This window comes from Aegilops tauschii, chromosome 1 (assembly GCF_002575655.3).
Source record: "Aegilops tauschii subsp. strangulata cultivar AL8/78 chromosome 1, Aet v6.0, whole genome shotgun sequence".
Lineage (NCBI taxonomy): Eukaryota > Viridiplantae > Streptophyta > Magnoliopsida > Poales > Poaceae > Aegilops > Aegilops tauschii.
Window position 1 is genome coordinate 483,892,482 of NC_053035.3, and position 12,097 is coordinate 483,904,578.

At 44.2% G+C, this 12,097-nt stretch overlaps 1 protein-coding gene across 1 annotated transcript; it reads right to left on the reverse strand.

The window, feature by feature from the left end:
* Positions 1 to 5,810: 5,810 nt before the first annotated feature.
* LOC109784122 (uncharacterized) lies at positions 5,811 to 7,482 on the reverse strand. The gene has a single exon (XM_020342719.4). The coding sequence runs from the start codon at positions 7,480 to 7,482 to the stop codon at positions 6,109 to 6,111; it is 1,374 nt and encodes a 457-aa protein (XP_020198308.1). The 3' UTR covers positions 5,811 to 6,108.
* Positions 7,483 to 12,097: the final 4,615 nt, after the last annotated feature.

A 12,097-nucleotide genomic window follows, 5' to 3' on the forward strand; every position in this document is an offset into this window, starting at 1 on the left:
TGGAGAACGGCGTTTTAGTCATCTTGCCCATGAGGCATGGTTCGCAAGTACCAAGTGATTCATAATCAAGTGATTCCAAAGGTCCATCAGTATGGAGTTTCTTCATGCGCTTTACACCAATATGACCCAAACGGCAGTGCCATAAATAAGTTGCACTATCATTATTAACTTTGCATCTTTTGGCTTCAATATTATGAATATGTGTATCAGTACGATCAAGATCCAACAAACCATTTTCATTGGGTGTATGACCATAGAAGGTTTTATTCATGTAAACAGAATAACAATTATTCTCTAACTTAAATGAATAATCGTATTGCAATAAACATGATCAAATCATATTCATGCTCAACGCAAACACTAAATAACATTTATTTTAGGTTCAACACTAATCCCGAAAGTATAGGGAGTGTGCGATGATGATCATATCAATCTTGGAACCACTTCCAATACACATCGTCACTTCACCCTTAACTAGTCTCTGTTCATTCTGCAACTCCCGTTTCGAGTTACTACTTTTAGCAACTGAACCAGTATCAAATACCGAGGGGTTGCTATAAACACTAGTAAAGCACACATCAATAACATGTATATCAAATATAATTTTGTTCACTTTGCCATCCTTCTTATCCACCAAATACTTGGGGTAGTTCCGCTTCCAGTGACCAGTCCTTTGCAGTAGAAGCACTTAGTCTCAGGCTTATGTCCAGACTTGGGCTTCTTCACTTGAGCAGCAACTTGCTTGCCATTCTTCTTGAAGTTCCTCTTCTTCCCTTTGCCCTTTTCTTGAAACTAGTGGTCTCGTCAACCCTCAACACTTGATGTTTTTCTTGATTTCTACCTTCGTCGATTTCAGCATCACGAAGAGCTTGGGAATTGTTTCTGTTATCCCTTGCATATTATAGTTCATCACGAAGTTTTACTAACTTGGTGATGGTGACTAGAGAATTCTGTCAATCACTAACTTATCTGGAAGATTAACTCCCACTTGATTCAAGCTATTGTAGTACCCACACAATCTGAGCACATGCTCACTGCTTGAGCTATTCTCCTCCATCTTTTAGCTATAGAACTTGTTGGAGACTTCATATCTCTCAACTCGGGTATTTGCTTGAAATATTAACTTCAACTCCTGGAACATCTCATATGGTCCATGACGTTCAAAACGTCTTTGAAGTCCCGATTCTAAGCCGTTAAGCATGGTGCACTAAACTATCAAGTAGTCATCATATTGAGCTAGCCAAACGTTCGTAACGTCTGCATCTGCTCCTGCAATAGGTCTGTCACCTAGCGGTGCATCAAGGACATAATTCTTCTGTGCAGCAATGAGGATAAACCTCAGATCACGGACCCAGTCCGCATCATTGCTACTATCATCTTTCAACTTAGTTTTCTCTAGGAACATATATAAAACATAGGGAAGCAACAACGCGAGCTATTGATCTACAACATAGATATGCTAATACTACCAGGACTAAGTTCATGATAAATTTAAGTTCAATTAATCATATTACTTAAGAATCCAACTTAGATAGACATCCCTCTAATCCTCTAAGTGATCACGTGATCCAAATCAACTAAACCATAACGGATCATCACGTGAAATGGAGTAGCTTTCAATGGTGAACATCACTATGTTGATCATATCTACTATATGATTCACGCTCGACCTTTCGGTCTCAGTGTTCTGAGGCCATATCTGCATATGCTAGGCTCTTCAAGTTTAACCTGAGTATTCTGCGTGTGCAAAACTGGCTTGCACCCGTTGTAGATGGACGTAGAGCTTATCACACCCGATCATCACGTGGTGTCTGGGCACGACGAACTTTGGTAACGATGCATACTTAGGGAGAACACTTTTATCTTGAAATTTAGTGAGAGATCATCTTATAATGCTACCGTCAATCAAAGCAAGATAAGATGCATAAAAGATAAACATCACATGCAATCAATATAAGTGATATGATATGGCCATCATCATCTTGTGCTTGTGATCTCCATCTCCGAAGCACCGTCCTGATTACCATCGTCACTGGCGCGACACCTTGATCTCCATCGTAGTATCGTTGTTGTCTCGCCAATCTTATGCTTCTACGACTATCGCTACCGCTTAGTGATAAAGTAAAGCATTACAGGGCGATTGCATTGCATACAATAAAGTGACAACTATATGGCTCCTGCTAGTTGCCGATAACTCGGTTACAAAACATGATCATCTCATACAATAAAATATAGCATCATGCCTTGACCATATCACATCACAACATGCCCTGCAAAAACAAGTTAGACGTCCTCTACTTTGTTGTTGCAAATTTTACCTGGCTGCTACGGGCTTAGCAAGAACCGTTCTTACCTACGCATCAAAACCACAACGATAGTTTGTCAAGTTGGTGTTGTTTTAACCTTCGCAAGGACCGGGCGTAGCCACACTCGGTTCAATTAAAGTTGGAGAAACTGACACCCGCCAGCCACCTGTGTGCAAAGCACGTCGGTAGAACCAGTCTCGCGTAAGCGTACGCGTAATGTCGGTCCATGCCGCTTCATCCAACAATACCGCGGAACCAAAGGATGACATGCTGGTAAGCAGTATGCCCTATATCGCCCACAACTCACTTGTGTTCTACTCGTGCATATGACATCTACGCAAAAAACCTGGCTCGGATGCTACTGTTGGGGAACGTAGTAATTTCAAAAAAAATCCTACGCACACGCAAGATCATGGTGATGCATAGCAACGAGAGGGGAGAGTGTTGTCTACGTACCCTCGTAGACCGTAAGCGGAAGCGTTATATCAACGCGGTTGATGTAGTCGTACGTCTTCACGATCCGACCGATCCAAGTACCGAAAGCACGGCACCTCCAAGTTCTGCACACGTTCGGCTCGGTGACGTCCTCGCCTTCTCGATCCAGCAAGAGGGAGGAAGTAGTAGATGAGTTCCGGCAGCACGACGGCGTGGTGACGGTGTTGGTGAAGAACAATCTTCGCAGGGCTTCGCCTAAGCACTACGAAAACTATGACGGAGGATAAACTAGAGAAGACGGGCTTGCCGGCACACGGCTTGGTGTTTCTTGATGTGTCTTGGGTGCTAGCCCTACCCCTCTATTTATATGTTGAGCCTTGGGGTCGAAACTTGGAGTAAAAGCTTCCACAAAGTCGGTTTCACCCGAAAGGAAAGAGTCCTTCTCGGACTCCAGGGGCAGATGCCAGGGTTCCCGGCGTCTGGACCCAGACGCCAGGGACCCTGGCGTCTGGCCCCTGGACTCCGCAAAACTTCCTTTTGCGCTTTCCAAAAACCTCGTGGGCTTTCCCCTTTGGCCCAGATAAAGTGTTCTCGTGCCCAAACATTTCGGGAAACATCCGGAACCCCTTCCGATGGATTCCGGAACCTTTCCGGAGATCAAACACTACTATCCACATATCAATCTTTACTTCCGGACCATTCCGAAGTTCCTCGTCATATCCGTGATCTTATCCAAAACTCCGAACAACATTCGGTCACCAACATACATAACTCATAGTACTATATCGTCAACGAACGTTAAGCGTGTGGACCCTACGGGTTCGAGAACTATGTAGACATGACCGAGACACCTCTCTGGTCAATAACCAATAGCGGGACCTGGATTCCCATATTGGCTCCTACATATTCTACGAAGATCTTTATCGGTCAGACCGCATAACAACATACGTTGTTCCCTTTGTCATCGGTATGTTACTTGCCCGAGATTCGATCGTCGGTATCTCAATACCTAGTTCAATCTCGTTACCGGCAAGTCTCTTTACTCGTTCCGTAATACATCATCCCGCAACTAACTCATTAGTTACAATGCTTGCAAGGCTTATAGTGATGTGCATTACCGAGTGGGCCCAGAGATACTTCTCCGATAATCGGAGTGACAAATCCTAATCTCGAAATATGCCAACCCAACAAGTACCTTCGGAGACACCTGTAGAGCACCTTTATAATCACCCAGTTACGTTGTGACGTTTGGTAGCACACAAAGTGTTCCTCCGGTAAACGGGAGTTGCATAATCTCATAGTCATAGGAACATGTATAAGTCATGAAGAAAGCAATAGCAACATACTAAACGATCGAGTGCTAAGCTAACGGAATGGGTCAAGTCAATCACATCATTCTCCTAATGATATGATCCCGTTAATCAAATGACAACTCATGTCAATGGCTAGGAAACATAACCATCTTTGATCAACGAGCTAGTCAAGTAGAGGCATACTAGTGACATATTGTTTTGTCTATGTATTCACACATGTATCAAGTTTCCGGTTAATACAATTCTAGCATGAATAATAAACATTTATCATGAAATAAGGAAATAAATAATAACTTTATTATTGCCTCTAGGGCATATTTCCTTCAGGTTGACTGGTCGGCGGTGCCTCCGGACAGATCTGATCTGGCTGGTGCCACTGACAGTGGTAGCCATCTCCTCCGTCGGGGGTGGTCTGCCTGAGGCTGGATGGTCAGATCTCGAGATCCGCCATCTAGTTTCGGCTACGAGTGGGGAAGACATAGTTGACGGTGAAAACTGAGCTGATGGCAGGTGATGGCGGCGTTCTGCGTCATTACCTTGATGAAGGCATCGTCGTGTAACTACTGTCGACCCACTCGTGCTGCTCTGAGGGAAACCATAGGATCTGGTATTCCAAATCAGACCATGGTGGTACTGCGGTGTCGTTTTCTCTCTTGGGAGCGTCGTTTGTGCAGCAGAGCTGGAAGACAGAGGCGGGAGGTGGAGCGGCTTCGTCTTGCACGGAGCTTTCGGTGCAGATGTCAAGTCATGCCTGGCCGACAGGTGCTATGCTGTGTCATGCCTGGTCGGTAGGTGCTACGCACGACAGATCTTTCAGAATCTTCGCGTCTGGACGGACGAGCGCGGGGCGGTGGCGTCGACGGATGGACGAACTGGCAAGAATGATGCAGTCTCTCTCCTGAAGATGGGTCAGCGGTTCGATGATGATGGCGGCATCTAAAACGTGTGCATGTGGTGTACGCTTTAGGTCTACTGCACCGGCTGTGGGTTCCGATACGTTATGTGGATGGATCGACGACGACACCGGTTTTAGATTTGGGGAGTGAGAGCACTCCACATTATCGAGTTATGTAGGTGTCGGTGGTGGCTTCGGGTGGCTTGAGGTATGTTCTTGTTAGACTTATGTTAAATAATAAACAAAGATGGCCGTATGCATCGATTGATGAAGAGGCCGGGGGTCTTAATCTTCTTTTCTAAAAAAAATTAGAAGTGATTACGAGTATGTGTGGGGAGGGACCATCACCGGCGAGGAGGAACTGTGACACGGGTAGATCTTGATTAGGCGGCAAGGGTGTTGGGGATTGTGCATGCACCAAGTGTAGACGAGACACGGGTGGCGTTCACCATCATTACGAGTCCCGCGGAGTAATAAGTCAGTACTCAATACAGGGTTGGGCTCGACAAACGGAGTGCTAAAGTATGATAACCAAGCTCATTGCCTTGCAATTGATCACGTTCTTTAAAGCATCTCCAACAGGCGTCCAAAAAGAGCTCCGCAACATTAAAAGTTTGTTTTTTTGGCGCCGGACAGCTCCAGCAGAAGCTGTAGCGCTAAAAGTTTTTGGGCGCGCGCTGAAAAACGCTATCGCGCGCAGCATATTGGGGCGCCGGATTGCGCGTGCTTCACAATTTGCACTGTCTGCTTTTTGGGCGCGCGTTTTTGGGCGTCTGCTAAAGCAAAGTTGGTCCCGACGCATTAAAAGTGCTACAGTGGCGCGCTATAACGTTTATTGGGCGCGGAATTTTTATGCGGCCGTTTTTAGATGCTCTTATGCATAGATGAAAAAAAACATGACCACCGTCCGCAATGGTGGTGAACAGAAGTGGAGACATGGATGGCTCTTCTTCCACCGTTGATCAGGTTCTGAAAGACACTGATGAAGCAAACCATTGATTTGTCACTCTTTTTCATCTGTATTGTTCGTAGTTTTTGTTGTGTTTTTATCTATTTTGTTATATCTTAGATCTAAAGATGGGGGCTTAGCTGAGACTTAACTATTTTCTATTAAGATGAGAATTAGCAAAATTGTTTCTAATTTATTTTGCGCTGGCAATTAAATCGTTAAATCCATCCTGCCACGATGCCGGCGATGGTCAACTCGCAAGGCCGGTGCCCATGGCAGCTCGAATGGGTACGCGGCACCGGCATACCGGTTCCTCTCATGCGCCCGGTCCACCTCCAGCGTCTCAAGGTCGACGGAGAAAATCCAGGTCTCCTCCTGCGGCGTCACGAGGACGTGCCTCGTAGTCGTCGCCACAATCTTTGCTGGTTGCTGGAAATACGTCTCCTCACGCCCCGACAACCCGCTAGTCGCCTCCGGCAGCCTCACGAGCTTCTCCACCACCCACTCGCCGCTGCTCTGGAGCTGTTGAAACACCGTGAGGTCATTGTTGGCCATCACGCGTACAATGCGCGCCGCGCCGTCGCCGCCGCCGATAGCCCAGAAGGCTGAAGATTCCTCCGGCGTCCCCACGACAGTAGACGGGAACGTGACGAGCGAGAACTGGATGGTGGCATCGTCGAGAGCGAGCACGGCACCCTCGTGCTCCATCCGCCAGAAGAAGGATGAACGTGCGCGTCCTGCGAAACTGATCGAACGGTACTCTGGGATGGGGACGTCGTCGCCGGCCGTGCTCTCCTGCCGCCAGCCGCCGTCGCCGCCGGAGGAGAACACGCAGGCGCGCGGGGCGCCACGGTCATCCTCGAAAACATCGCTTTCGTAGACCACGGCGACCACCCGAAAGTTGGACATGCCGATGGAGCTACCACCTGCAGCAGGCTCGTCGGCGGCGGCGGCGTCGAGCAGGAACAGACCAAGGCACTGGTAGGGCCACATCTCCTCCCAGTAGAGGATCCCCTGGTACCTCCGGTTGAGCGGGTCGCAGACGACCATGTCAGGGAAGTGGAGGTACTCGGGGTCCCCTTCCCACACATGACCCATCCGGTAGTAGACAACGTCCCTCCTGTAGAAGAGGAGGAGGCCACCGCGGCTGTCGGCGAGCTCCCAGGGCAGGGAGCCGTGGGGGACGGCCGGGAGGAAGTCGAGGGAGAAGTGGCGCCTATCGAGGCCATCGGCCGCTGAGGGGTCCGGCACGAAGATGTGGTTGTTCCCGTCGACGTGGTAGTGGCCGGCTACGCGGGCCGCGCGGAGGGAGCGGCGGAACCGGTGGTCCGGGAACGGGGCATCGTCCGTGAAGATTAGGCGGCGCCAGCGCTTGCACGTGGAGGCGGCGCGGAGTAGGGCGAGGGGCGTGCCCACGCGCAGGAGCACGAGCTCGAGGAGGTGGTCGGGGATGTGGTGCACGCCCGTTGGACCCGACGGCGTAGGCTCTGCTTCCCTGGAAGGCCGCCGCGCTCTCTTGCTGCGCCGGCGGTTGCTGCGAGAGCGATGTGATGATCCCTTGGTCGCCATCGACCGCGGTCTCATAAGCTGTTGGTTGAGTGGACGATCTTTATTTATAGTTAAATATAAGGTGAGTTGAGTGAGTGACGCGGCTTGGAGCATGCATATGCGGTTGCGTGCCTCCCACGGAGCTTTTTTCCATTGCTTTCCAGGGAAGGCAACGAGCGACGTGCTTCCTCTCCATGAAACTTTTCAGCTGCTTTTTCTTCGGTTCAATAAGGGCGGTTGCCAGCTTGCCTCCCAAGGAACTTGGGTTGCGCGAGCTAATCCACGCTTTTTTCTTATCCCTCATGTATTTTTCTGATCAGGAAAAATACAAAATTATGTCAGTTATTTTGAAGTTATTCTAATCTCGTACACACACAAATTTGCAATTATTCATACTGGAACTTGGATTTATTTTATCGATGCAAATTGGATTTGGATAGCAGGGTTCATTCTTTCTAATATTTTAGATAGAAAAATGGAATTTTGAAGGGCACATAAAACCACCACGTTGATATGGAAGCAGTCACCGAAAAGCTACATAGGCCTGCATGAGTCGCTGGAGATCAAACATGTCACTAATAAGCTTTTTGACATGCCACTAATAAGGGATCTCTGGTTAGTGACATATGGGTGATACAGCACGTGTGAAAGTCTATTAGTTGTGTGACATTCACACACCACTAGTAACCTGGTTTTACTAGTGATATGCCACATTTTACGCACGCCGCAAGTTATAAGAATATTAGTGGTATGTAAGTGAATTTATACGCCACCAGTAGCAAATTGCTGATTTTAAAAAAATGTCACAAGTTGATACTAGGGGTGTGGCCTCCAATTTGGCACATCACTAGTAACTATTTGTTAATAAGAAAAATAACACTAGTCGATACTATTGGCATGCCGTCCGAGTGCAGATTTTTGGTGACCGAGCTCGAGTGAAGCCCGGCTAGGCTCGAGCCCTATCTCCGGCTCGGCCGATGCCTTTTCTCTAAAAAAAGCTGATATTAAAAACAAATCAAAAAGCATATTTAAAAGTTTTAGAAGAATTGAAAGAAAATTCGTGGAAATTTATATATGTTTAGCACAAAGAGGTGAAAATTTCTTGGGAATTTATATATGTTTAGCACGAAGAGGTGAAAATTTGTTTGAAAAAATTGTGATTCGTAGACTGTACAAAAAAAAATTGGGCCCAACAACCAAAAAATCAGCCCATTTTGGAAATATGTATTTGTCTTTTTTGTATATGCTACGTGTGAATGTATACTGTTATGAAATTTTGCACATACATACTGTACATGTGTATGAGTGTTCACGAAAAAATTCAGTTTTTTCACGCCGTAGAAAATGTACTTTTTGAAACTGGCATGGTGTCTGTGCACCATTTGCAATTTCCGCATGCCATCCAACGTAGCACACCACTATTTTTTTTTGATATTTTTGTTTGAAAAGTACACCATATTTTATACGGTACATCGGGACACCCATGTATACAAATATTTCATCCATGCACGCCGTTTGGCTGTACATCTAGTTTATATACATTGCCAAGATCCACAGGTCGAATGCGTTGTGTCACGTTGAGGTCATCGTTGTCCCCTCTGTGGATGTCGTCATCGTTGCCGCACGTAGTAATAAGTCGATGCCATGGTGTCTTTTCTTATAGTGATGCAACAATATACGGAAAAATGTTTATACAATGTCGAAAAATGTTCGTGCAACTGAAAAAAATGAAGATAGCATTTAGAAAAGGTTCTATAACCTACATATAGCATATGGGAACACATTATACCACAAGGAAAATGCCACTTGACATACATGTATGCATCCACTTCATCCGATAATCCAACGTTTCAAGTATGATATCTCGATTCATGCATGCAAAAGAATGTTTCTCGCAAATAACAAAATAGGTGTGACATTTAAAAATGTAAACACATTTCAAAAGTCTGTTTATACATTAGAAAAATGTTTATACAATGTAAAAAATGATGGTGTAGTTTAAAAAAATGTTTAACGTGTATTTGGAAAAGGATATTTAACATGTATTTCAAATAATGTGCATCGTCTATTTGAAAATTGTTCAACATGTATAAAAAAACGTTACACGTGTATAAAAACAATGTAGAATGTGTATTGAAAAAGGTTGAAATGTGTCAAAAAAAACCGAAGATAACTTGTGAAAACCAAAGAAAGAAACAAAGAAAACTTAAAAAAAATAGTAGTAAAATTAAAAATCAAAGAAAACCATAGAAAACAGAAGAAAAAACGAAAAGGAAAGACTGAAGAAAACTGATGAAAACAGTGAAAATTGATAAAGAAAAACACATAGAAAAATTCTCACCCTAGAGGCAGCTACAATACTAGGCCAGCCCACTAGCCTCACACCAGAGGCGATGATACCATGGCTCTCGCAGTAGGCAAAAAATAGTCCTGGTGATCAACCAGGGAAGCAAAACCTGAAAGCAAAAAAGGGTAAATGGCCGGCTACTCTGGCGCGACTGGTCTTTTATTTCCTTCCGTTTCTTTTAGTAGTTTTTTCTCTATAAACCAGGCTTTTTATGGAGCTAGATATTTAAAACCTTATTAAAATATATAATATTTTTAAAAGATGTTCAATATAAGTTTTTAAAAAGTTCATTGTATACTAAAAATTTGTTCACCGCACATTAAGAAAAGTTGATTGCATATTTGAAAAAGGTTCAGTACATACTAAAAAATGGTCGATATACATTACAAAAATGTTCATTACGTCCTAGCTACCAAGTATCACCAGCCACATGCCATGGTTAATGCTGCAAAGAAATTCAGCTAGCTACAGAGCACTAAATGACATGGCCCGCGATCTGATACCCTAGGCAATGTTTCCCAATTTATTTGCCTGTTTCTGACTCGGAGAAATGGATGGTGAGATTATCAAGACCAGAGTGCGCCGTGTCCCCTCTCTAGATAGGATTTCTATAGTATGTGTAAAATGGCTTGGACAAGCATCAAAAGTCATGTCTAACTAACAGCAAGCGAAGGTTATCATATGTAGTGTTGGTATAACCATATAACAGCAGCTAGTGCAGACTCCTCCTACCTGGAAGCACCATTGTACCGGAGAATGTGCACCACGGTGAACTATGCATCGTTGCAGTAGTATCTATTTCACGAATTTTCTTCTCTTCCCATGGGTTGGTCCAAACCATGGGCGGGGGTGGCAGCATCAGTCAGTCACGCGCACAACATCTGTGTGGACAATTTCGTGAAGAGGTCATCGATCCAGGTTGTGGTGGAATCTGCCCTCCACCACGACACCATCTGCTCCAAGTATGGGGCTAACTTGTGATTCCTGACACAGCTGCGAGACTACCATTGCTTATACGGCAATTAGCATTGTCATCACTTGAATGTTTAATCTACATGTCAAGCCTTAGTCACCCAACCATCAGGGTTAAGGAGCTCCTTCCTCTGAACATGCCCTTGGTACCCAACAACTTTGTTGCACGATACTTCCTGTATTATTCGGTACGCACAACAAAAAAATAGTGTTTGTGTTAACATCAAATAGTAGATCGATATTCAGAATAAAATAGTTTAGTCAATTCTTCAAAATGCAACAAAGTATAGTAGTAGGTAAACAAAGGTGGGTGAAACTTTTGCACTGCCTTGGTACTGTCCTTTTTATGGCATTCAGAATTTTGTTCTTCAAACACATATGATGAATAAGCCATACACTACTAGATCTCTGACCACATGCATTTTCTTTTGCTATTAAGGGAAGAATACAACGGTGACCAAGGAGTTGATCGGTGTGGTGTCACAGTAGCTAAGTCTCTAGACGGTTCACGATGAGTATTGCATCACCGATCAAGAGGACCCTCTAGATAGTTCGAACTCTTCAACCGGGGCCTGGGGAAGCTAATGTTCAATTCTTTTGATTGCCTCCCGTGAGGAAAAAATAGTCAATGTAGTTGCCCAGCTAGTCATAGAGTTGTTGAACCACTTTAGCTATATGCGAGTCAACTGAATTTTATATTTGGATCAGCCGATTTTTTCTTCGTTGATTTCCCTTTCATATTCGTGCTACGTTTTTTCCTGGCGTGTGTTGTTTGTTGCCTGGGCTTGTTTATTTTATTGACCCACTCCTTATTTGGGTCAGTCGATTTCCTTCTGGGGCGAAGCCAATTAACTTGGTGATCCAGCCCTCTTCTCTCCCCCTTCTTTTTTTATGTTTTTAAATATTTTTGCTTCTATTTTTTTGTTTTGCTTTGTTAGTTGGTTTTATTTTTATTTTGTTGATATTTTTTGGGATGTTGGGCGAGTGTAATGTAATACTTTGCAATATGTCCGAAAATTACACTATTATATGATTATTATTTGCGTACTAAAAAAAGTGCAACTTAAGAGCGAAGTTGTATGCAAGTTTTGTAAAAAAAATCATTATATTTCTTTTTAAAATGGTAACAGTAATGCTACTAATTCATTGTTCGTTATTTTAAGTTTTTTTGTTATTATTTATTTATTATATCCTTTTTTGTTTCTTCTTAAAGGGTAATACTAATGACACTAATTTATTCTTCCTTAGAAAACCTCACTATTTTCAATTCGTTTTAGTTTTTATTTTATTTTCTTTCTTCTTAGGAGGTAATACAAATGTCAATAGTTCATT